We start from the raw sequence: 27,959 nt of genomic DNA on the forward strand, positions 1-27,959 counted from the left end.
AGAACGAAGCAATAATAAAATCAAGGGAAGATTAAAGAAAAATAAATACCTCAATTACATAAGCAGTTAACATTCTCGAAAGGTCGTGATATGAACAAAGATATCTTGAATCTGTTAAAATATCTTTTATATGCCACAAAGGCGACTTGGAAATCCAATCCTTCCATCTTCTCGAGTCAAAACTCCCCACACAACCAACCAGAAAGATAACCCAACAAGACGGGGCAGAAAAGAAATGCTTTGAACTATGCTAAGACATAGATGCCATCTACCGGAATAAGGAAAGATTACGAAGTGGTAACACATAATGGGAACGGTTAACAGTTCACAATAGATACAAGAGTTTGCTAGGAACGCGAAGACTTGAGGAAAGGTAAACGTACCATAAAATGATATGGTGCGGTTGACACATCCTCTTTGGTTGACAGTGCAGGAGAATCTAGAGAAGAGAGGAGGAATCGTACAAGGAATAATGGACACGGGAAAGGAGTCGTGCAGAGAAAGGCAATGATTCATAAACTGACGCAGAAGAAGAAGGATCACAGGACAAACACAGAAAGGTGAAAAGATCTGTTACATCCGAACAGCTAATTGAGGTGAAAACAGCAGGTTTAATAAATATTAAGTGAAAGAATACAACAGTACTTTATTGGCACTCTTAGACCATTCATTAAGCATATTACAGGCTTCAGAGCTCAGGAATTCGTGACTTGTGAGACGTCAAGCAGAGTTACGTACTGATTCCCTGGATGGATTAATAATAAGAACAATTTCCACTGCACAGCAAAGCACAGAATCGTGGATATGTTTATGGGCGTAGGAGATAAGAGAGCGAGTAATCAATTTCATGATCCGTATTGATGTGTAGTGTAATTTAACAAATTGTTCCACCTTAACGATACAATTTGCTGTGTGCCCTAAGCAAATTCACAAATTAGTTGTAGTACATGTTTCGTTTTATTATAAACATCATCAGCTGTAAATATATTGGTTTACTTACATTAGTTCCCCCTTAGCCAATCAATACCTTTTTCCAATATTTTTCTCAAGTAGTCAAGTATGTTTTTAAGTTCATCTTGAGAAGACTATATATTTGCACATGTAATGTTTTTTCCTAAACAAAGATATCTGTGCAGCCTTAAAACACTGCCCAGAATCAGAATGAGCCTGGGTGACTCCAGCGATACCAGAAATAACTGAGACAAGCTGTAGAAAGTTTTAATAACACATTAACATTAACGCTTCCGTGCATCAATGTGGGTGACATTTCATGTCAAAAAGTGAAACCAGTGTCAGAGATTTCAAAAGTCCGTATTCAAATGTATTCTAGTAATGATAAATGCCTCTTCATATATCTTGTAGTGTTTTCAAGATTATCACACCAAAGCGTCATCACTGCATGTTAAATTAAAGAAAGCACCAGTAAAATATTCGTACGTGCAGTTTTAAGTTTTGTTTTGACATGCATTGTAGCGCAGAGCAGAATATTTAAATTTAGTCTCTATCTAAATTCAGGTGGCCTTTTAAATACGAGGCATATGGGTTAAACTGAACTGTTGAGTTTCCTGATATTGCCATGTGGAAGCTTACATTGTACCTTTCATTATAACACACTATGAATGCACACATTTGTGAGTTGACTTGACAAACGCCTCGTGTAAGGCTCTACCATGCATATGGTGTGACGATGAAGGCAACAAGGCTACAGTGCCTGCAAGAAGCAGCCATGCAGCTGTGAGCTCACATTTGGAAGATGGCGGGTTCGAATCTCACCATCAACAACCCTGAAAATGGTTTTCCGTGGTTCTCCGTTTTCACACCAGGCAAGTGCTGGCGACTGTACCTTAACTAAGGCGACACGCGGCCACTTGCTTCCCAATCTCGGCACTTTCCCATCCTTGCAACACTGAAAACACTCAACGTGTTAGTGCGACGTTAAACCGCTAGCAAAAAAAAAAAACTAAAAGCAGCTCGAGTGCCAGCACAATGTGTGCAGGACCAGCAGCCAGTGAACTGTTGAAGTTCGTGATATGTAAGTTCCTTCAAAGAAGCTGGAAGCTGGTTAAGAGTACCAGGTGTATGCATAGGTCTTTTCCGGTTTCACTAAGAGGCGAACAGTACACAGGGTATGAATTTGACACAGACGTCAGTTTGTTCGTCTGACATTAACCTACCAACACATACAAGTTGATTCCGCCAAACACTAGCGTCTGTGTTGTATCGTTCAGTGATCATGTCGACGTTCGTGCCTGAGAAAGAACAGTTGCGGTACGCATTGCTTTTCTTATTTAATCAAAAGAAAAGTCATTGTTTGTTGGTAGAAACATATGGTGAACATGCTCCTATGATTAGAACATGTGAGACATGGTTTCTACAATTTAAACGTGCCGATTTCAATGTGAAAGACAACGCGCTCTGGTAGAGCACAAAAGTGCGAAGACGAGCAACTGCCCGGCGAAACCGTTAATGCACAACGCTATTGCCAACAATGATTAATTTAAATCATGCACTGATCAAAAGACAACCAGAATGGGCCAGAAGACATGGCTAAGTGATTTTGTTACACAACAATGCGCCGTCTCTCACAGCAAAACCAGTAAAAGCCACCTTGGAATCGCTTGGATGGGACATGCTTCCGCACCCACCATACTACCTCGATCTGGCGCCATCTGGCTATCACCTCTTCACATCAACAGGGCATGCACTCGCAGAGCAGCACTTCAGCAATTTCGAGGAAGTTGGAAAATAGGTTGACGAATGGTTTGCTGCAAAAGACAAGCAGTTTTTTGGCATGGTATTCTTAACTTACCTGAAATATGGGCAAAATGTGTGGAAGCCGATGGTCAATATTTTGAATAAACAAAAAATGAATTTCCCTTGAAAATGATGTGTTTTCTTTACCACAAAACTTATGCATATACTTGGTAAAGAACAGAACAGGTGAACACCCAGTCTTGAGCCTGTTGCGAGGAATGCAAGTAGTTACAGGATGATCTCGAGTCCATGATGAGTCATTCAGTGAGGAGCGAGTCCGTCAGACAGCTACACGAAGTTCAGCAACGGTTGTTAGTTGTGAAGTGAACTGTTCTGGAACAACACTGCACTGTGAGAAGCCATATTGGAAAGCAAGAGTTTGACATGCCAGAGGGTTGCATGTTTGATTACATCCATGAGTAAATGGTGTGTCGAGTGGAAAACTAAAATACGAATGAACTTGCAAATACTAGTTTGGTAAATTTGGTAGATAGTAAAACACACTAGTCTCTGAGTAGTGATTTTAGGACCTTGATAACCTGTCACAGTATCTTATACTCCCATCGTGGTAACTCTAATGACCTGCTTGATCTTGCCTGTAACACCACCAGGTGACTTCAGAATGTGGACTTAAGACATACACATTTACCTATTTTAATGTCGCCATGTGATTGAATGGAAATTTTCCTTCTGTGGGTCTAATCATTTGAATAGATTGTTAGGTTCCTCATGCTTTTGTGAGTCGCCACCAAAGTTCCTGTTGTAGCAGCTGACGCTCCTTACGAGCTCCGTGTAAGACCGACCTGTTCTCGGCCACTCGTCTTGCAAGGTACGGCAGAACTTGGTACAGTGGGCCCATGGGAACTGACTTGTACACCAAGTATCCAGCATGTACTGTAAAAAGGTTCAGTAAAAAGTGTTACTTATCTTTTGTTACGTACCATATCTCCAAGAAATACAAAGAAAAACATAAATATCAAGTCAAATGTAGAAACTTATTATAGCATAAACACAATGACATGTCCAGTCAACCCATTAGGGTTGTAGGACCATAATGTTTGTTTGCATACAAATAAATTGCTAAGATTGCAGTGGGTTAAACATGAAGTAAGCAAATGTTTGTACTGCGATCAGACACTAACCTAGTGGCATGGAAATCTGTTCGGCCATCCCGTAGATCTGTGCAAATACAATGTGTCCAGCCTTGGGGTCCACGTTCAGTTCTTTTAGTCGCTGCGTGGCATAACTGACAGCTTCTTCATTGTGCGTTGCCACTATGAGCAGACTGCGAGATCCGGTCTTCTGAGCATGCTCCAGCGCTCGGTCTAGCACCCTGATGGAGAAGTCACACGTTACCACACACATCTCAAGATCTTTCAAATGTACATCACGAGCCCAAACAGGCTTCTTTAAAAATTGAAAGCACCCCTGTCCTTTCTCACAGTGGGTCACACAACCTATTCCCTCAGATCGATTATACCATGCTTTGATAGTTTTCACCTGTGGCAGAACTTTCTGATACTCTAATCGGAAACGGCTTAGTACGGTAATTTGCGATTTCGTTTCATGAAATCACAAGTAAAACAGTGAGTGCTCCACACTGACGTACACCTCCATGGCGACCGCATCATATTTCCAGCGAGATGAGCGAGGAGAGTGCATGGAACGAAGGCTGATGATATGGCATGAGGTTTGACAAACGTCTGAATAAATTTCAATCAGTAGTTTCAGAATTATTCATTGCAAGTTTCAGGTAACTGATTTAGAATAACCCTGTATTATACGAGGGCAAGTCAATAAGTATCTGCAGTCAATTGTTATAATTTATTACAAAAAGAGTACACACTTTTTACTGATATAATTTTTCAACATAGTCACCCTGCTTTGCAATGCATATGGCCCACCGTTTCACAAGCTTTCTGATACCCTCTTCAGCTGTTGATCAGACCTGAATCGACGGCCTCTTAGACCATTTTTAAGTGGACGAAACAGATGGTAATCGGACGGGGCGAGATCGGGACTGAACCCAGGATGCTCCAATGCATCAGAACGCAGCATCTGAATCGTATGATCGGTGTGGACGCGCATTGTCGTGCAACAAAAGAACTCCTTCCGTCAGTCAACCTCTGTGTTTGTTGTGAATTGCAGGTTTCCGCTTGTTTACTAGCATATCACTGTAACGTTCACTGTTTACTGTTTCTCCCTTTGCCTGGTAATGTTCCAGGATTGGCCCTTGAGAGTCCCAAAACACTGTGAACATCACTTTTCCTGCAAAAGATTGATTCTTGAATTTCTTTTTGACTGGGGATCTGGAATGCTTCCATTCCATGCTCTGATGTTTGCTCTCTGATTCGAAGTGGTGAACCCATGTTTCATCTCCAGTGATGATCAGTTTCAGAAACATTTCACCTTCGTTAGCATGACAGTCCAGTGGGTGCTGACAGATTCTCACACGATTGCACTTCTGCTCTTCAATGAGTTGTTTTGGAACCCATCTCGAACAGACGTTGTGAAAGTTAAGCATATTATGTATGATTTCATATGCAGAACCATGGCTAATGTACATATGGTCACATCATCAACAGTCACTCATTTGTTATTCACGATCATATCATGCACTTGTTCATTATTGGCATCAGTTACGGCTGCAGATGGACGCCCAGATCTTTCTTCATCCTTCACGCTCATACGACCCCTTTTGAACTGTTCATTCCCCTGGTAAACACTTCGCTGTGGTGAAACATTGTCCCCGTATTGTGCTGGAAGTCTTCTATGAATTTCTGCTCCTGGTACACACTCAGACCACAAAAACCGGATTACGGAACGCTGTTCCTCCTTGGTGCAAACAGAGAGTGGCGCGGCGCAACAGCGCAAGCTGTACTGATCTGATAATGCTGAAACCTACCACAGACAGAGACAACGGTGCCATCTAATGGCTGGTGAGCACACAGCACTACAGGGCCAACCTAAAGACAATTAAAGCAAAATTGCAGATACTTACTGACTTGCCTATGTATATCTTTGGAAAAATTTCATCCTGCCACTTTAACAAATAGGGCCAAGCCTACAAATATAATTTACACATCAGTCTGTAAAAGAGAGGGAGTTAGAGCTCTTCTCCTATTGGACATTTTATTGCAGTACATTGAAAATAACCTCTCACTATCAGCATTCCGGACTGGGATCTATAAAGGCTTCTTTGCAGCTTCCATAAAATCCCCGTATTCTGATTTCAGGGAAAGAACAATGGCAATCACATGAATATATTTACCTGCTTTATATGAACTACGAACTAGATCCCAGGTATTCTGATGATGAAAGTTCTCATAGGATGGGAATTTGCTTTATTAGATGAGAGAAGGAAGAAAGGAAGAAATGCAGGAATTATAGGGGTATCACTCTACTTTCTCACTCACTTTAAGCTTCTGGAGAAGATAATTGAAAAATTAGGAATATAGTTGAACTGTTATTGGAGGAGGAACAACACGGGATCAGGAAGAGCCGAACCACTACTGATCTGATATTTGATGTCAGAATGCTGACAGATAAATATTGGGAATATAGCAAGAACTTAGTGATGGTTTTGATGGACATCGAGAAAGCCTATGGCAGTGTGCCTAGAGAGATAATCTGTGAATGCCTAGAAGGTATAGGTACGCCAAATTTCCTGATAGATAAATTAAAGATGCTCTATCAAAAGAGTTTAAGCTGTGTCCAAGTAGGGGATGGAAGATCAGATTGGTCTGAAACCAAAAGAGGAGTCCAGCAGGGAAGTGCCTTGTCACCACTCCTGTTCATCATTGACATGGATTAGATCATAAATACCATCAAAGAAGATTGCAAAGAGCCTAACACTCTAATATTTGCAGATGATGTTCTGATCTGGGGAGGAAATGAAGCAGAAGTACAGGAGAAACTCAATCCTTGGGATGGCAAGTTTAAAGTAAAACAAAAACTGTTGAAACGACTATCAAGAGGAAAGGCAGAGATTCAAACATTTTCCTGGACGGAACTCTATTGCAGTCTGTTCCTACCTTGGAAGTATCATTTCAGAAGATAACACAGTAAACCAAGAAATACTTAATAGGACTCAGAAAGCCTCTCAGTTTTATTTTCAACTGAGAAATCTACTCTTGGGATGATAAAATACCCCAGAAAGCAAAATTGACCCTGTTTTATATCTACTTCACTCAAATTCTCATCCATGGACTCGAAACATGTACCCTGCATAGTGAGGGAAATAGTATAATCCAGTCAACAGAAATGAAATTCATCAGAACAATGAACCAAAAGATAAGATTAGGAATGAAGCAAACAGGAAGGAGGCTGGCATCAAAATACCCGTTTAGAGCTTTCAAGAAGACGTAGGCTACAATGGGTTGGATGGACAAGGAATTATTTCGACAGAGAAGTGAAAGGCAAGAGGTCAGTTGGGAGACCAAGGAGTAGATGGATAGACACAGTGAAATCGAGGTTGAGCAAGAGGAATGCCAAGTGGGGGGACATAGAGGAACAGGAAGTATACTTTGACAGAGAGAAGTGGCGAGCACTTGTAAACCACACCCGGGAAGCTGGAGCTGGAAAATGATGATGATGATCAGATGAGAGACTTCAGTTACTAAATCATTCATTATGTTTCTTGGATCAAAGAATGATTCCATATAATTTTGCGGTTTTGCTTAAAGTTTCACGTTTTGAGCCAAAGTGGTGGAATTTCAAAAAATTTCATGATTTTGCACTTTGCAGAAAAGAGGTGCCTGTAACCATTTTGTATCTGCCTGGAACAGCTCTTATGCCACTTACATTCTGTGACATTTTAATTGCCTCATTTGTTTTTAAGACCTCAGGTTCATGTACCCAGTGAAAGTAAAACATATTTTTTATTTCTTTAATGGTTGGCAAGTTATTTGAGGGGAACATTTATACCTGACTTCCCTTCGTATTGGTGAATTTTTTGAACATAAATTTGACCTGTAATCAAGAATAATTGTTATACCTGTGGTAGTTGTGACCAGTGTCCTCGTAAGAGGCACACGTCGTGGATGGGTCTATCTGACGCTCCTTCTCCAGGTACGCCCCTCTCACTATTTTGGCTCCAAAACAGACTCCCAATTGCTCGGCCAGTGCTATTTCCTGGGACAGCGAGTCTAGTGCTCTCTGTGGAGAAAGTTTATATCAGATCAAGCTCTGAAGATAAATGTTTTAAAGAAAGTGAAATATTATTTCATGTGTGGTGCAACATTGTGTAATTGGGAACTAATTTGCTGGACATTGCATACCCAGCACATGTGGGTAACTTGATCACCTTCCAGTGACAAGCTGCCTGTCGATCAAGGGTAGAATGTGGACTTCCGGATCCCATGAAGCAGGTTCAAAGCCAACAGAGGTAGTTGGATTTTTGAAGGAGGGGGGGAGGAGGGAAGTCCACTCCATGTCGCACGACACTGGTAGATCTCCAGTAACAAAAAAAAAATAATAATCACCACCAGCCAACTCACTTGGTGACAGTCACTTATTCATTGAGCTATGTCTGTGTCCACGTGCAAACACAAGGTGCTCTACTCTTGTGATTATGATGGGATAAAACTCTGATGGAAAGTGATGGGTAAGATACAGAACACATACATCAAACTGATAACATAAACTTTCGGCACAACCCTCGTTGGTAGAGCAGAGAAGTATTAGTACCTTAAAGTAACACTGGAAGGTGTTTGAGACAACTGGACGCTGCTGATTGAACGCTGCCATCATAGCCATCGTGATGAGGCTGCATCCAGGATTCACGTAGCTGTACTCTGCGTCGACAAGTAGACGAAGTCCTTGCGTAGAGGCTTCTCGGCCTGACAAACAGAGACACTTGTTCTTACTCCAGGGCCTGGATTCTTATCTAATTCGATATTGCATTCCTTTACTGAAAATGAAAAATGTTCTGACATGTGTTTCATTTGACATATTCTTGGTAATATTACATATTATGAGAAGAATGTAACATTTTTGTACATGTCTAGGTAATTATTTTTAAAAATTGTTTAATTTCCAGACTATAGGCTCAGAAAATAATTGGTGCATTTTGTTGCATACAGAATTGCTAAACGTTGGCTATCAAATTCCTTTAAAATTCCTTTAAAATTGGTATTTCTAACACTTTGTCTCTGAAATACAACAGCACTAATCCTTTCTCAGAATGTGGAATGTCTAGGTGCCTTTCATTGGTCAGTTTCTAACACTTTCCATGTAGGCTTCAAAGGAAATCTAGGTTATTCAATCTCTCTATCTGTTTGTAAGATAATTAGTGATGAACAACAAGAGCCCCCAGAAGATATTTCACCCAGCTAGTTTTATCTTTTAAAATATGCACCGGTGACTTGCTGTGATGTTGAATAGTCTTTCTCAGCCTACATGAGAATTTGATAGTATCAGCTCCAGAACATCACAATGGAAAACATGGAAGTCTTGGTGACACAATGCGCATCACGATAAAAAAAAAAGTTACCGTACTATTTGTTACTTAATAGGGCTTTAAAGACAGATTTTCTCTCTCCTGGTTTTCTTCCCCAAGATCTGGCGTTCAGTTACATTTGTGATAAAGGCATTATTCCTTAGCAAATGACCAAAAAGTGATGTCTGCTTTCTCCAAATTGTATTCATGTTTACAGACAAAATTATAATTTTATGGCCTGGCTCATTGGCTCAGGCTGTTGAGGCGCTGGCCTTTTGACCCCAACTTGGCAGGTTTGATCCTGGCTCAGTCCGGTGGTATTTGAACATACTCGAATACATTATTCTCATGTCGGCAGTTTTACTGGCACATAAAAGAACTCGTGCGGGACAAAATTCCAGGACCTCAGCATCTCCGAAAACCGTAAAAGTAGTTAGTGGGACGTACAGCAAATAACATTATTATTATAATTTTATGTATATAGATAAATCTGAACCCCAAAAAAAAAAAAGTTTATAATTATTAGTATGTCAAGGGAATGAGGTTCCATGTTCAATGGAGCGGAGATACTCACCAAGCTTGGAGAGCCTGGCCAACGCAAGAAGCAAGTTCTCTCGGTCCGCCCGACTTAAACCTACGATATCTGGCAAGCTCGTACGCCCCATCAGAGATCCAGCAACAGTCTCGATGAAGGAGGCACACGGTTTCCCAGAGCTTGTGTAGACTTGCGACAGGTTGCGCTGGAAGTTACACAAGAACATGAAGCATTTAATTTTCCGCCAGAGTATTTAACCGAGTTGCATTATCCGTCCTTTTAGTTTTGTAGTTGCTGTTTTCCCCTTCATAATCTGGTGTTTGTAAAGAAGGTCCAAGCCTGCTGCAAATGGAAACAAGCAGAAAGAATGATGTGACACAAACTGAGAGAATACTGAGTGGTTCTTTCAAATATAAATCAGGTAATCTTCAGTAGTCATGAGCATGAATCATAGTCATAGGGTAAGCTGAGTTGAATTAATTGACGAATATACTAATATTCATTAAAGTAATAAAATAACCTAATAGCCTACCTACTTTCTAGCCACTTTGGAAAAATGTTTTGACTACCTTTTTAACATTGCAAATAAATCCTACTTCTTCTTCTTGTTTCGTATAGGCCAGCTAAGGACCACGACATTCAACTATTGCATTTTGGAATGGGCTTTGATGTTTGCCCAGTAGTTGCGCATCCTCAGGCTGTGTTGCTCCTTCCTCTCCTTTGTCCAAAGGACGCCAGTCTTCTTTGTTGGTAGTCTGTCCTGGAACTTCTTATGTTTAAGCATCTTCCTGGGTTCTGTACGATCTTTTAAGATTCCTTCTGTTATTCTCAGTTCCTGTAGATCTTTATCCACTTCCATCAACCATGTTGACTTGGTCTTCCTATTTTGCCAGTAGCTGAGAATCCGGTTGGTCAACCTGGTAGGGTGCATCCTGTACACGTGCCCATAGAATGCTAGGCGTCTCTTCCTTGCTACATTCGTTATTCTTTCACAATACTTGTAGAGCTCTTGGTTAGGCCGTCTTTTATAACTGTCCCCTTCCTTGACTGGCTCCAGTATCTTCCTCATTATCTTTCTTTCCTGGATTTCAAGTTTTTTCATGAGTCCCTTCCTGTTGAATATTAAACATTCTGAAGCATATAAGGCTATTATTTAAACCTCCCTGTAAGAAGGGGACAATGAATGCAAGTGGGTATTATTTCCAAATGAGCTGAGAGTGGGAGTCCGTTATAGCATATGATTCTTTCAGTGTGCTGTGGCTCTGTATGTCTCGCTGCAGCGGAAGTTCAGCTCCCCACCAATCTCCAGTGTGCTGATAGGTGTGTCTCACTGATCCATGAGTGAGTCACTCAGTACTGCGAGTCAGCTGAATCTTGTGCCATGAGTTCGCCATTCCTCAGACTCCGTTCACTCAGACACTTGAATGAATTGATACACTGCTTCGAATCATATACTCAGTAACCAACACTATTTGACGTAGTCCCTATCCCTTCACTTTTTGTTTTGAGTTTATCCTTGCAAGAGCCAGGCATTGCTTGACTTCAGGGTGCAGTCACTTCTGCAATTAATTTTAGAAGCACTGAAGACGAAATCCTTAACAACCTCTATATCTGGAACTGACGAGAAGAGAGCCAATCTGTATGAATATGTCGACATTGTCCTTATCCTTTACTCCCAGTATCTTCCTCAGAATCTTTTTCTCCACCAGCTCCAACTTCTTGACCAATCCAGTTTTTAACAGGTTCAAACATTTAGCTGCATATAAAGCCTCCGGGCGGATCACTGTCTTACTGAGAAAGTGGCCGCACTGCTTGGGTCATGTAGTTATCAGCTTCCATTTGGTAGATAGTGCGTTCAAACCCCACTGTCGGCAGCCCTGAAAATGGTTGTCCGTGGTTTCCCATGTTCAGACCAGGCAAATACTGGGGCTGTACGTTAATTAAGGCCATGGTCACTTCCTTCATATTCCTAGCCGTTTCCCATCCCAACATCAATCAATCAATCATTCACCACTGACCTGCATTTAGGGCAGTCGCCCAGGTGGCAAATCCCTATCTGTTGTTTTCCTAGTCTTCTTCAATAATTGCAAAGGATTTGAAAATTTATTGAACATCTTCCTTGGTAAATTATTCCAGTCCCTAATGCATCTTTCCATAAATGAATATTTGCCCCACTTTGTCTTCTTGAAACACAACTTTATGGCCAAATTGTAATCATTCCTACTTTTAAATGTCGCCATAAGACCTACCTCTAGCGCAGCGATGTATGTTGTTGTATGTTGGGTATTCAGCCCGAAGGCTGGTTTGATCCTCTGCAGCTCCGCCAACAGCTGTCATAAATAGCCTAGGTGTCACTGAAGAGGCGTACTGGAGAAATAAGGAGTGAGGTAGTTTCCGTTGCTTTCCTCACCGAGCCAGCCATTGCCATTACACATCAGTCTGTCAAGCCCACTGAAATGCATGCACCAAGCGACCCTATGAGCGATATTTTCACACCATTCAGAACAGGGACATGAATGCATAAGGACTGGTATTACTAGCACCGCTCATACCTCAGTCACTTTCATATTGTCAAAACCAAGGGTGACACTGAGACAGATCAATGAAAGTAACAAATTTGATATAGCCCATACCAGAAGACACAGTGCACTGTAAACACTACATCTCGCCAGCAAAGGCATAACAGAGCGATATAAAGCAAATTTTAAAAAAAAGAAAAAAGGGTCACCATGCGGTAGTGTCTAAATTTTGCATGAATCAAGATGATCTTGTTGTAAGTGTTCATAGTTAGTTTTTATGCCAAGTTCATCTTGTTGACTCTCGATAACAGTGCCTCCCTTTCTGACAGGTTATTGTCTATCCACTTCCCCAGATATTTGAATTTCTCCACTTTCTGAATCCTTTCTCCCCAACTGTCATTCATCGGGGTGCTGTTTCAATTGCAGGATACTATCCTCGTTTTTCTGTATTGAAAGTCAGTTAAAGTAGAACAATAAAAGTTTGATTTCCACCTATTCAGTGAAAACGTATATGCACAGTGCGCATTTTTTTTACGTTTTAAAAAATTGCGCACTGTGCATATACGTTTTCATTTGTTCCGGTATTGCGCTTTTTACTATATTTTTTTCTCTTCACAATTGTTTTTTCACGTCAACTGTTCTAAGATTTCTATAGGAGCATAATTACTTATTCAATTATATTGAATTGTATTATATTTATCTATATACTTACTTTCCCGCAACCGAGGAAAATTACTGGATCGTCAAGCTATTCTCCATTTTACTTTGGCATTTGAAACCACAGTGCCTGATATTGAATGTGTCGCGCTGATCACTGGGAGCTGGTAAGTTGCTTCAATGGATCTACTCATCTTCAACTCCTGCACGATTATGGATCTTCGTACGTGTTCGATTGTGATGTGACTTTATGCCTGACCTTATTTAAAAACTGGCTCATTTAACCATTCTCCGCTATTCATAAACATTGTGGGACTTTGCCTAGCACTGCGTGTGCTATGCTGCCGCTCAGAGAATTGCGCACTGTTTTCTTTTGAGTGATTTGCGTGTTACTTCTTCTAAGTTTTACAGTGTCTACCCCCATTTCATTTTTATATCACCTCTTCTACTGATCCTATGCATTGTTTTTTGTCTTAATCGGCTGATGATGACCTGGACTAGAGTCGAAACCGGTACCATTTCTACCTACTTTTAATGGGAATGTAATTCACTACATTTCTTATTCTTTTGTATTGAATAGGTTGATTCTCTTTATCATTTATTTCAATTTTAACTGTAATATTCTTCAATACAGAACAATGAAGTTTTTAACTTTAAATTCTAAAGGTGATCGGGATCAGATACCGAGAATGAAGAATTATCTACAATCTGTATAAAAATCAGTCTGCAGTAATAAGAACTGATGGCTTTGAAAAAGAAGCAGCAATCCAGAAAGGACTGAAGCAAGTTGCAGTTTGTACCCCCTCCTTTTCAATGTTTATATAGAACAGGCAGTAAAGGAAATCAAAGAGGAATTTGGGAAGGGAATCACAATCCAAGGAGAGGAAATAAAACCCTGAGATTTGTTGATGATATTGTTATCTGCAGAAGAGTTGGAGAAATTGCTGAATGGTATGGACAGAGTCTTGGAGAAGGAATATAAGATGAAAATAATTAAGTCCAAAACAAAAGTAATGGAGTGCAGTCGAACGAAGTCAGGTCATGCAGGAAATATTAGATTAGGAATTGAAGTCTTAAAGGAAGTAGATGAATGTGGTTACTTGGGCAGAAAATAAAAAAACGATGGCAGAAATAAGGACACAAAATGCAGACCAGCACAAGCAAGAAAAGAAGGCCTTTCTTAAGAACTTTGATACAAGATTTAAAGAGATGTTTTTGAAGACTATCGTCGGGAGAGTGGCATTGTATGGAAGTGAAACATGGACGATAAGTAGGTCAAAAAGAAAGAGAATAGAAGCTTCTGAAATGTGGTGTTACAGAAGAATGCTGAGAGGAGATGGATAGATCAAATTACAAATGAAGAGATACTGAATCAAATTGGAAAGAGGAAATTGATTTTGGTAAATTTGACGAGAAGAAGGAGATATCTTAAGACACCCAAGACATGTGCCGTTAGTTTTTTGAGGGAAGTGTAGATGGAGAACGGTTGGGGGGGGGGGGGAGAGAGAGATCAAGGTTGGAATATGTCAAACTGATTAGAGGAGATGTAGGATGCAGCAGTTACGTAGAAGTGAAAAGCTTAGCACAGGATAGGGTGGCGTGGAGAGCTGCATCAAACCAGTCTATGGACTAATGACTCGTACAACTACAACAACAATAACATATATCTTGTGACATTTGTCGTATAGAAAAATGTTCTTTTGAAATAAATGAATAAGTTTTTCACAATCCATTCTTAACACAGCCCAGTTCAAACGCCCCTAAGGAAGCAAACATCATGTATGGCGATAGCAAAACACCCTAATACTTTCCAGCGAGAAAAGCAACTTCCTCTTCTTCGGCACGGCACGTTTCCCCTCCAGTAGGCGTAAGTGTGAGCCTTCGTGCCATGTCTCTCTTCTGCTACTTGTGGAATGTGAAGAAGGTTGTCAAGCTCCAACCAAAAATTTAATTCACCGGGTGCATGCAGAGCAGAGAGAATGGTACTCACCAGAGTGTCAGCCGACAGCAGAGCTGTGATCTTGGTCTGGAGGCAGGGCCGAGTCCCTCCGTGTCTCTGAGCCATATCCGCCAGCTGGAGAAGCTCCTCCAGGTTGCTGTCGTACTTCTTCTGCCTGCACCACAACGCCTGATTCTCAGAATCTCCCAACCAAAATCTGTTAAATTCCTACACTTTCCCCATTAGCCTGTGTGAGGAGGAGTGAATTAGTCCCTGACTGAACCTGGGAGACAGCTAAAATAATGTAGGCTATAAATGAGGACACAAAAAGTAATTTCTCTTATGAACTGTTTATTACTTAAACTGCTCATAAGAAAGCAATAAATGGAACAGGCACACACTGCAGTATTTCGAGTAACATAATGTACTTACAGTACTTGCAAACAAGCAGTAATATTGGACCTTTATGTTTTCTTATGTATAAAAATGATATCACTAAAGAAGTGGAATCAGAGATAATGCTTTTTGCGGATGATGTTATTCTGTATAGAGTAATAAATGAGTTACAAGATTGTGAAAATCTGCTAAATGACCTCGATAATGTTGTGAGATGGACAGCAGGCAATGGTATGTTGATAAACGGGGTTAAAAGTCAGGTTGTGAGTTTCACAAATAGGAAAAGTCCTCTCAGTTTTAATTACTGCATTGACGGGGGGAAAGTTCCTTATGGGAATCATTGTAAGTATCTAGGTGTTAATATAAGGAAAGATCTTCATAGGGGTAATCACATAAATGAGCTTGTAAATAAAGGGTACAGATCTCTGCACATGGTTATGAGGGTATTTAGGGGTAATAGTAAGGATGTTCACTGCTTGCAGGTCCATAAGAGCAGTACTGTTTTCTTAATGTGGAATGAGCTATAAGAAAAGAACAACACACAGAGAAACGATTCATTCAGCATACCCCAAAGAGGATGAAACGAAAGAAGAAGAAGATAAAAAGTAACATTACATAAATGATATGAGGATTGCCAGGTCATGTCCTTGCTATGTAAAGGTAAGTGTTGATGGTGATTATTGTTTTAAGAGGAAGAACAAGTTGGTAACCATCCTCTACATCAGGGCCTCTCAGAGAGCATGCACTGTGCACGGTGCAAAAGACGACTTCGCTTGGTTGACCAGAGTGCAGACCCCCACTCCTCGATTTGGAGCAATAGCGCTTACTCCCTCTTTCCTCACGCCTGTCTCGCTCGCTCCCCCTGTCTACCTCTTCCCCACTTGCTCCGTAGCGCTCCAAATCCGAGCTGAGTTGAGCCAAGCTTAGCCGAGTATCCCAGAGATGAAGTGTTGGTCCGAGCCGAGCGGGAACGATGCACTGTGCACGGAGCTCTTGCGCCTCGATTTGCACGCGTGAGATTTTGGGCGTTTGAGAGGCCCTGCTCTACATAACACTAATCAGAAGGAAAATGGAAGAGGTTCGATACTTCAAAAAATGAAGATATCGGCAAAAGAAAGGGGAGGGCCATGTACGGCGTGAAAATGAAAGATTCCCTGGGCCTTGCAAATCTAATACCGTCAGGGTCAGAAAAGAACAAAGGTTGACCAAGGAAGGTCAGACAGAGCAAGGAACATGACACAAGTAAGTGGGAGGAACGCCAGACTCAACTAGGGGAACCGTGGTCACCAACCCACACTCCCTGGTCCCCCTTTTAGTCGCCTCCTCTTACGACGGACAGGGCACACCGTGATCATCCCCAGGGACATGTAAGATTAAGTACTAAAATGTGTTACGTTAAAGCATCTTTATTATTTTAGTGCCCATTTTTGTCATTATAAATGTGTATTTTAATTACTTTACTGCCTATTTCCTGAATGTTAAGTGTTGATTTAACTATTTTAGCCCTACATATATTATTCTATTGGAATTCTTTCATCCTCCTGTGTTTCTAGTTTTAATACCATTCCTGGACATTGTAATATTAGTGCAAGAGAGGTGGAACAGAGCAGCCAATGACTGTGAACATTGAGAACTGTGATGAAAAAGAAAGAAGCTAAACAAAGGAGAAGGAAAATTGGACAAACATGATGAAAGAAGATAACAAAGAAAATAAACAAATACTGTATGCAATGGTAAAGAGTAAGAAGAAATGTATGAGGGAAGATGTTATAATGATAGATAAAGTTCAGGAGAAAGAGAAACTCAAAGGAAAGTGAAAAAAAGTATTTTAAAGATTTACTAAACACAGAAGGATGCATTGAGGGTGAAAGTAGAAGCAGAGAGGAAGGAAGAAACACAGAAAAAGAAAAAGACTTTATATGGGGAGAAGTGGAGGTAACATTGGATAAGACGAAAGAAGGGAAAGGCCCAGGTTTAGATGGAGTGAGTATTGAGATGGTGAAGGCAGCATGAGAGGTAGGGAAACCATGGCTTCATCATGTGTTGAAAGTAGTATGGAAGGAGAGGAAGACTAGAAGGCAATATTCATAGGTGTTTGAGAAGATTCTGGAGAATATAATCAGAAAGAGGGTGGAAGAGAAGTTCAGAGAAGAGTAGTATGGCTTCAGATCAGGAAGGTCCACAGTGGACCTTAGATTCACTGTAAGACCACTACAAGAGCATCATTATGAGTGGGGTAAAGATCTACTGATGGCCTTCTTGGACTTTGAGAAAGCATGTGATCATGTGTGCAGAAACAGGATATGGGAAGCCTTGCAGATAAAAGGTGTTGAGAAGCAGACAATAGAAAGAGTGAGGGAGATGTACCATGGGAGTGTCAGTTGTGTGAAAGTAGGAGGAGAGAGAACAGACTGGTTTGGGAAGTATCATAGAGGAAATGATAATGAAATAATCAAGTGTGCAAGACAAGAAGGAGAGTCCCTGACAAGTGTCAGAAGCAAGGACGTCCCTCAGAGAAGTAAACGAGTGATGTACAGAATGCACTATGTACCTACTTGGACGTATGAGGGAGAGAGCGAAAACTAGGGTACAGGCAAGTGAAATGAAATTTCTAAGAAGGAGGATAGGAGTGACAAGAATGGATAAGGGGATTTTAGAGATAGAGTAAAAAAAGAGCCACTACAGAACAGGATAGAGGCATCTATGGTATGGACACATGAAGAGAATGAGAGAGGAAAGGATACGCAGGAGGATGCATGAAATGGAGATAAGAGGAAGACCAAGAGACAGGTGGCAGAGAGGAGGAGAAGACTAAGCAAGAGTGACAAGGGAGAAGTGGTGGGAAGACAAGAGGAGATGGAGAGGCCAACAGCTGGAAACTGCAGATGATGGTGACATACCTGGAAGTTCCCTCTCCGACGTCTTCCTCGAGGGTGGGTGCTACCATGAGCCGTATGCCGTGCGCCTGTAGTTCACCCGCTACACTCGCGAGGGACTGCTCCTCCTGGCCTGCTACGAACTGTGCGTACACTGTGGGTCTCAGGAGCCAGCCCAACCCACGCTCGCCGAGCAGCCTCTGTCCCGTACGCAGCAGCTGCACACACAACCCAGCACTTCCTGTATTCTCCCCCTGGTGTTCTTCACTGAAGAAATTACAAAAAAGAGACTTCAGAATATCTCTACATACAGAAACAAATTACAATCAACAGCTTTCTTACTTAACCCACATAATCACTTTGTCTTCTCATGATGTGTCCAAACCATCCTAGTCTTGTCTCACCTTTACTCAGTCCTGTAGTTTCATTTCCAATTCTATCCTTCCTTGATACTCTGCATGCCTATCCAAGCTTTATCATTACTTCCACCTACAACTGTTTTTGAGAGGCTTTTTTCACTGACACAGTTTCCAAACCCCATGTGAAGGCAGGATGAATCATATACTGGAAAATAAGATGCTTCAGGTTTGGTGGTATCTTCTTGTCTCACAGGACTCCCTTAGTTGTTCTCCATTTGCACCAACGAGACTGAACTCTCTGCCCATCTCAACTCCTATTTCACCATAATTCTGCACCACTGATATCTGAAGGCACACTTCTCCCTTGGAGATGTGCCAGTCCAATTCCTCCACACGGCATGTATTCAGTTTTTGTCTACTCAATCCACATTTGTAAGGTTTGGCTTTTAATAATATTGTTGCTGGATGTGCAGAAGTCACTGAAAGCCCCAACTTGCCATACAAACAGTGTACATCTTTGTTTTTGTTTCTTGTTTAGCACAAAACCGGTAGTCTAAAACTTATTCACAAGTCTTTTGCCATTTGCATCATATGTCCATACCTTTTAGCTTGCTTGTTTTTACCCTGTCCTGTAGTTTTAAAACTGCAATCCTCCTTCTAACCTCTTAATTTCTGATTTCATCTGGGCGGTTACCCTACAGCCAGTGCCATATATCATAAAACATCATTTTTCTATGAATGTGGGATGGGTACCAAAACACAGAGGTGCCAACTATTACAGATTGTCCATAATTTTTCTGGAATTCACCTCACGATTATAGCATTACAGTTAAAGTTATTATGGAAAAGTGACATTACCGTGAAAGAAATTATTTTATAAGATAATAGGAAAGAAGGGAAAAAAAGTTCAAGCATTACTGCCCAACTTTCCTCATTTCATTGCTTATGAGTTGGCAACTATACTTATTTGATCGTTACTTCCTGTGTGTGTTGTGAAATTCATTGTGAATGAAGGAGTTCTACTCTGCTCTTCTCCACTATAAGACCTTAAGTTATGGTTTTTTTTGCTTTACATCGCAACGACACAGATATGTCTTATGGCGACGATGGGATAGGAAGGGCCTAGGAATGGGAAGGAAGCGGCCGTGGCCTTAATTAAGATACAGCCCCAGCATTTGCTTGGTGTAAAAATGGGAAACCACAGAAAACCATCTTGAGGGCTGCCGACAGTGAGGTTCAAGCCCGCTATCTCCCGATTACTGGATACTGGCCGCAGCTATCGAGCTCGGTTAAGTTATGTTTTGTCTAGTGACTAGACATTATCAGCTACGTCTTGTTTAGCTGTAATATTCAAAAGAAGTAAGGACATATTCATCTCTTCTTAATTCTAAAAAGACATTTGAAAACCTTAAAAATAATTAACTTAGCTCAGACTAAAGGAATGTGTTATGGTAAGTGGTGGTGGGTGTGTGGATGAAAGTATCAGATTATGGTTTTAAAAATGTTTAACGGTTAAAATGGTTTATAACTGAAAATATTTTTGATGTCATGTTCAATGCCTTAAGTAGTTCTTATGATAGTGTGAGTCTCAGAAATTCTGTGAATGTGATGAATTGTTGATATCTTCTTATGATAATGGATTTTTTTGCAAAAAATTTTAAATATATTTTAGTTGTGTTGACAAAATTATAACCACACTGGAGTTGGTATTTCATAGGAGAATCTTAAGGGCTGTTTAGCATAGTTCTGCATTTATAAGGCAACTGGATATGTACCAGGAAGAAATGGGAGAAACATAATTATGTGTGATGGAAAACTGTCGTGAGAAAGTTGCTATCCCACATTTGTCACTAGACAAAACAAGTATTACAGTTTTTAATTTTCCAAAGACAAATATATAGTATCAATTAGGTGGCATCAATTTATTTCTCTCAATTATGGTCAGAAGATGAAAATGTCATCAGAGCAGGTAGGATGCTTCAAGAAAAGCAGCTGATGGGTGTGAAACAACCTTTGAAGAATTTTGATCACAGATTTAAGAACTAATGTGAAAATTGGATTGCATAATATAATATACTTAAGAACAGGAAGAACAAAGGGGCTATCATTATCGAGAGTGGGTGAGCATGCTTTGGATTTGACTCAAGATTACTGATAACCCAGTTAAAAACACCACCATCTAGCTATATGAGGAAATACCTGTAAACAGTTGTCAACGAGCAGGTCAGATCCACAGGCTCGCAACACCAGGAGGGCTCGTAGCAACTCCCAGGTGCTCTTGTGCCTGAACACTGTGCGGTGGTCATCAAACTGCAGAGCGGTGCACTGGGACATGCATCTCGCCGAGTGGAGACGGACCACCTGCCGAGAGAGTTGAATGATGGTGGGTGGCCTCATTCTCACACCTACAAGTAAAGTAGCACTGTTATTGCATACATCGGCAATCTTACACTAAGAAGGTATTCATAAACTTATAGAATACACCCCTCCACACAGAGTTAGCGTCAGGAAGGGCATCTCACCATAGAACTGGGTGAAATTGATATAAATTGCCAACCCCAAGTAAATAGGGTGCAAAAGCCAAAATATTGATGTTGATTGTCAAGCCTTTGCAGATGATCTTTCTATTTTTTCTGATTCCTTAAACACAGCCATGGAACAGGGTTTTCAACTTAAAACACAAGCAGCAAAGGCAGGTCTACAGATCTCTTTTGAGAAAACAACATTTTAAACTAATATCAAGCTGGCACTCGGAGGGCTCACAGTGCGACAAGACGAAATGATACGAGTAGATAACTGATAATGCCAGACTTGTCAGAGAAAGAAGTCTTTACATTACGGATGAACAAAGTGGAAATGGCGTACCATTTAACCAAAGGCATCCACAACAAAAGGTCCATATCTTTCAAAGCAAAGCCGAGGCATTACTGCAGTGTCATCCATCCAGAGGCCTTATACGCTTCAGAATGCCTTGGAATGAACAAAATGAGTCTGTTCGAGAAATTAGAGGCCAAAGAATGGAAGATTTTGAGAAAGATCTTAGATCCTGTCAAAAGAATGGGGAGAAGAGAAGACGGCATAACAAAGAACTATACACCCTCGTAGAGAAGATTAGTGATTCCATCCAGAGAAGAAGAATTAGCTTTTATGGGCATATGAAATGAATACACCAAACAAGACTGAACAACCGCAACATCACCTTCTTTCAGCAAAAGAGATAGAGACCTTGAATAAGTGAGAATCACGCATAATGACATCCAAGAGCATGTCCCACTTAAGAAGAAACTTCATGCGTTCCAGGGTTTCCGAGACAAACCAAACCCCATGGCAATACAGCCTGTGAAGGGCCTTGGCTACCAAGCAACCGCTGCACAGCCCGGAGGCCTGCAGATTACGAGGTGACGTGTTCAGCATGAAGAATCCTCTCGGCTCTCTAGACTGGGGCCGCCGTCAGATAGCTCCTCAATTGTATTCATGTAGGCTGAGTGGACCTCGAGCCAGCCCACAGATCCAGGTAAAAATCCTTGGCCTGGCCGGTAATTGAACCCAGGACCTCCGGGTAAGAGGCAGGCATGTTACCCCAGGACCACAGGGCCAGTGTTTCCGAGACAAGCCAAAATTAAAAACTGGAAAGTCATGAGCACAAGAGAGGAAAGGACGAGAACGAGAACGCATCCAGAATTACTGGGCAGACATCAAAGTGATGTGGTCAAAGTTGGCTGATACAACATGTATGAATGAATTTTATTTTTCATGTTAAATATAAAGTCCCTAAAAATATTAACTGATGAAGATATTAGGCATATATAGCGTTTTCCAAACAAAATCTGACTGCTCGTGTGCGGCTGAGCCAAGACTGGCCGGTTGGCTTTCCCCCCACACTTGTGGCCCACCCGGCTGTCTGGATCACATCCTGTCCTTTACTTCCCATGTTGCAGGCATAAGTCTGCGTTCGTTTGTGAAGATAGAAAGACAGGTACCTTTAGAACAACGTAAATGTTTTATTAATAGGAATCAGATCCTTGCCTTCTTGCAGAGTTTATCAGGATGTTGCCTCCTCCAGAAGTTCAATTTATGATCTTGTGAGAGAACTGGGAATAGGAACTGAAGTGAAGAAGATGATTGCAAATAATAATATCAGCATGAATGTTGACATTAGCAGCAGAAATGACATTAAGAGTACGGACAACATAGCAATCATACTGTACAGATGACACAGGTAAAAAGTATGGTAACCTTATACTAACGTATGCAAAAGGAAGTTCATCTATGACTTAGAATAATAATGTTGTTGGTTTTACGTCTCATTAACTGCTTTAAAAAAATGTATTTTAGAGATGCTGAGGTGCAAGAATTTTGTCCTGCAGGATCTACTCTGGGATGATGATAAAATATCCCAGAAAACAAAACTGACCATGTTTCATTCCAGTTCTCACCTATGGACTCGAAACCTGTACCCTGCATAACAAGGGTAACAGTTAAAATCCATTCAACAGAAATGAAATCCATCAGAACAACGAACCAAAAGACCAGGAAGGACAAGATTAGAAACGAAGTAAACAGGCATCAAAATACCGAGCTTTCAGGAAGATGCAGGCTACAATGGTTTGGACATGTTATGGGGATGGATGGAACGAGAAAGAACAGAAAGAAGTAGTGAGTGCTTGTACACCACACCCGGGAAACTGGAGCTGGGAAATGATGATAACGAGGAGTTCTCTTATGTGCAAGTTAATCTACCAACACAAGGCTGACGTATTTGAGCACCTTCAAATACCACCAGTCTGAGCCAGGATCAAACCCGCTGAGCTGGGCTCAGAAGGCCAGCACGTCAACTGTCTGAGTAGAAAACTCACATCATGATGATCATGCTTGTTGTTTAAAGGGGCTAACAGGTAGGACATCGGCCACAGAAAACTAACATTCAAAAGTATCTCTTGTATGTTCAAACCAATAAAAGAATAATATTTTATGTACAAAATAAAATGCTAAGAAGGAAACTGTATTTTTCTAATGTTGGCTCAAAAGCTTTTCTGTCTCTTGAACACTCAATGTCAATATCAATTATAACACTATAACATGCCTGTAAAATGTACACCCTATTAAACAAAGTACCTGAAACCATTAACTGTGGCAAATGAAATATTCAAATAGAGGCCTGTGCTAATGAAGGTAACTGAAAATGTATTATTTTATTATACTATACAAGACTCTCTGTCTTACAATTATATTATTCTGAAAACCATACCAGAGCACTATTATCAGAGATAACCGATTCAATGTCCGTGCGCGGATCTGGAGGTGGTCTGAAGCAGCTCTCTTGTAACAGTCCCAACAGAAATGCATCAGGTATTGTGAGGTCTGGAATTGGAGATGATTTTTAGAGAAAATTCAGATGCTCTTGATACAAGCCAGTGTGGAAACAGTTCCTCTAAGAGCACCTCTATATATAGTGGCTCCATCCTGCAGAAACTCTTCCATATCAAATTCCAAATATTTAATATCACATCATATCCCCAGGTGTCCGCGAAAGTGCTCTATGACTTGCTCCCTGGATACCAGTAAAGTAGGAGCCAATACTAATAGAAATTTAAGAATGGCAGTAGAAATGCAGTTAAAGTGGTACATGCAGCTCACCTCCATTGGGGGTGTGCACTACCTCTGGATAAAGACACAAATTTACTTTACATCATCATTATTACCGCACTTTTGGTAAACTGTCAGACTTTACCTCTCTGTCGAAATTCGCTCAGAGAGCATCGACAAACTTACCCTTCTGTAGCTTTTTTCCCCCTCCCAGTTTTGATGTATATACCGCAACCCCCACCCACTTCTAATTCCCAATCGCCGCTTTTGGTTGTGTCCATGGCTCAGTGCCGCATAGTGGGATACTAAAAAGGAAGCATTGGAGTAGTTGTGTCCGTACTGTAATGGAAAGGCCACGGCTTGTCAAAAGTGTTCTCATTTCTACAATGGATCTCATGAGGAAGGCCCCAGTCATAATTAATGAAACATTCTAGTATTTAAATGTTGCCACTCTCGTCATTCAGTCTTTTTCCAGCTTTAAACTACCCCAAATACCAACTTCATTCCTACCTACAGCCATCCATTTGGTCTTCTTTACATTCAGCCTCAAGTGCGTGGCATTACTGGCTTCAGTGACAACATGCAGTAGTTTGCTTGCAAGTGGGACAGTGTCATCGGCATTCATGACGACTCCATTAACTACAACTCCTTGAGTCTTTCTGCAAAGATCAGCACACGCTATTCTTTCTGAAATCCATCATTCTGTAGGCCGTTCTGCTTAACTGACGTTTACAAAATTGGTCTACTCTAGAAAAATGAGGCTTAAATATTTCTTTTTTCCTATCGGTTTACCATCACAGTTATGAATAGGTCTTTGGTGTCATAGGGAAGGGAAATGGATAGAAAGTGGCCATCTCTTCATTACAATATAGGTTACTAGTTGCGGCATTCCTTAAATATCCTTATGAAACATTTATTGACATGCAGATGGCATGAAAACAGTGCCCATTATCAATCAATCAATCAATCAATCAATCAATCAATCAATCAATCAATCAATCAATCAATCAATCAATCAATAAATCAATCACCCATGATATGCATTGTTTACGTCATATTTATATTTGCTTATAATTGTTTACCTAGCTTTTTCTAAAATATTTTCAGCGAAGTTAGAAATTTGCTGACCGGGCGAGTTGGACGTGTCGTTAGGGGTGCACAGCTGTGAGCTTCTATCCGAAATATAGTGGATTCGAACCCCACTGTCGGCAGCCCTGAAGATGGTTTTTCGCGTTTTCACCTTTTCACACCAGGAAAATGCTGGGGCTGTACCTTAATGAAGGCCACGGCCGCTTCCTTCCCACTCCTGAGCCTTTCATATCCCACCGTCACCATAATACCTATCTGTGTCGGTTCGACGTAAAGCAATAATAATAATAATAATAATAATAATAATAATAATAGAAATTTTTTAAATATTTTCCTTGATAATTTATTCCAATCCCTTTTTCCTTGTCCTATAAATGAATATTTGCCCCAATTTGTTCTCTTGAATTCCAACTTTATCTTCATATTGTTATCTTTCCTAGTTTTAAAAGCTTCACTCAAGCTTGTTCTTCTACTTACGTCATTCCATGCCATCTCACCAATGACAGCTCGAAACATAAACGCAATTGATATCTGTGACTTTCACAATTGCTCCTCACTATGGTAACAGTGGTGTAAATAGTTCTTTTTTGTTTTGTTTACTGGGAGATCAATCCTTTTTAGTTTCTAATTTGTTTACAAAATTTGGCCTAAATGCCAAGAATATTTTGACGTAGAATACTTCTAAAGCTTCGGACCCGTCCTTGGCGCGGGGAGCGTTTGCAAAAGCATGAAAGATTTAAAAGCGAAATAAATTGAATGTTGGGAAAATCAGACTGATATGTAACAGCAACGGCTGACTCGGCGAGGAAAGCAACGGGAAACTGCTTCACTCCCCACTTGCCTAGTATGCCTAGGCCTCGTACAACCGGAGCTGTTGAGGATCAAAGCAGCCTTCGAGCTCAGTACTCAACATGCGTGTTTTACGTTTAAATTTCCGGTGGCAACACCAACACATCCTCGTTCAATTTTGACGTACAGACAATTTTGTAACGTAAAAAAATGTTCCCCCCTGTGGGCGGTAGAATCCCCTGCCTGTCGTTCTTAACTTGGGCGCCTGAGTTGGCGATCACGAAGTGTCGCATCCCTTCTATTTCTTTAGGAAAAATGAAATGGCGTAGGGCTTTTAGTGCCGGGAGTGTCCGAGGACAAGTTCGACTCGCCAGATGCAGGTCTTTGATTCCCCGTAGGCGACCTGCTTGTCGTTATGAGGATGAAATGATGATGAAGACGACACATACAGCCCCCATGCCGGCGGAATTAACCAATACTCACTCACTCTTTACGTAGGCTTCTGAGGGACGTGAAGTTCCCGTGCCGATCTCACAATCTTCTTCCATCCTTTTCGATCTTGAGCCAGCTCTTCCCAGTTGTCAATTTGGAGAGTCTGGCATACCTTGTTGATCTCCTTCTTCCAGGTGCTTCGGGTTCTTCCTGGAGGATTTTTCCCATTAAGAGATCCCTTGTATAGATCTACTGGTCCTCTGTTATCCTGCACTCTCAGTACATGTGCAGCCCAGCGCAGTCTGTTGGATTCTATCACACCCATTATAGTGTGTTGCTGAGAGAGGGTGTAAATCTCATAATTAGATCTTTTCTGCCAGCTTTGAGAGAGAGGATCAGACCATGGGCCAAATATTTTTCTATAAACTTTATTCTCAAAAACTTGCAACTGCTGCTGCTCTTTCTTGGTTATACTCGATGTCTCGGAACCATACAGAAGTACTGGTCGAATGATTGTATTGTAGATAATCATTTTAGCATTCCTTGTCAAAAACATGGAGCCTAATATAGGACTCATAGAGTAAAATGCCGTATTTGCATTCTTAATTCTAGCTTGGTGTTCCTGTTGCCTTCGGTTTTGCTCATCGATTAATACACCAAGGAATTTAAACTCCTCTCCTCTCTTAAATACGTATGTATTTCACAATCTTCAGGGCAATCTGCCAACCTCCTCATGATTCGGTCTCTGTACAATGTGTCTTTTTATCATTTACCCCCTCCCCACAAGACCCCTGTTCATAATCGCAGGTGAGGCTGCCTGGCGAGGTACTGGTCCTCCTCCCCAGTTGTATTCCCACCCAAAGTCTCACGCTCCAGGACACTGCCCTTGAGGCGGTAGGGGAGGGATATCTCGCTGAGTCTGAGGGGAAAACCAACCCTGGAGGATAAACGGATTACGAAAGAAAGAAAGAAAGAAAGAAAGAAAGAAAGAAAGAATATATACATTTTTTACAATTTGCTTTACGTCGCACCGACACACATAGGTTTTATGGCGACAATGGGTGAAAGGGTTAGCTTAATTAAGGTACAACCACGGCATTTGGTTCGTGTGAAAATTAGAAACCACGGATAACCATCTTCAGAGCTGCTGACAGTGGGTTTCGAACCCGCGAATGCAAGCCCAAACCACACGATCACTGGCTTGGTACTAAATATTTCACTTCATCAATATGAAGCACCTACGTACAACATATATACTGCGTATTTGCGCAGCCTTTTTAGTTTCTGTGGGTAAGTGCTGTAGCGACGTTGGATAATTCATTTTGCCTCACTAGACCTTTCTTGAATCACTGTGTAGTTAAATAAATTATCAAGAGATACATTACGTGAATATCGCTATAAGAAAAGGTTCTTGTTAATGTATATGCACAATATTTCACTATAATAAATCTAAATCCACAAATACTTGCCTTGCACAGGTTCTTGACACAAGAGAAAAGCGGATCGTCTGCCAACGCTGAACAGAACACAAATATCCCAAAATAAACTTCGCTTGAGCTGGCAATTGCCGCGAAAAAGAATATACTGTT

The 27,959-nt window shown here is 41.0% G+C and overlaps 1 protein-coding gene across 1 annotated transcript; it reads right to left on the reverse strand.

Moving 5' to 3' along the window:
* Positions 1–626: 626 nt before the first annotated feature.
* Positions 627–27,959, reverse strand: LOC136886425 (hydroxyproline dehydrogenase). The gene is made up of 9 exons (XM_067159199.2): positions 27,840–27,959; positions 20,674–20,879; positions 18,140–18,333; positions 14,895–15,018; positions 9,768–9,933; positions 8,443–8,594; positions 7,751–7,911; positions 3,897–4,087; positions 627–3,648 (listed from the first exon to the last, which is right to left on the reverse strand). Exons 2-9 carry the CDS (start codon positions 20,869–20,871, stop codon positions 3,482–3,484), a joined length of 1,353 nt encoding a protein of 450 aa, XP_067015300.2. The 5' UTR covers positions 20,872–20,879; positions 27,840–27,959; the 3' UTR covers positions 627–3,481.

The sequence above is a fragment of the Anabrus simplex genome, chromosome X (genome assembly GCF_040414725.1).
Source record: "Anabrus simplex isolate iqAnaSimp1 chromosome X, ASM4041472v1, whole genome shotgun sequence".
NCBI classification, from domain to species: Eukaryota; Metazoa; Arthropoda; class Insecta; order Orthoptera; family Tettigoniidae; genus Anabrus; species Anabrus simplex.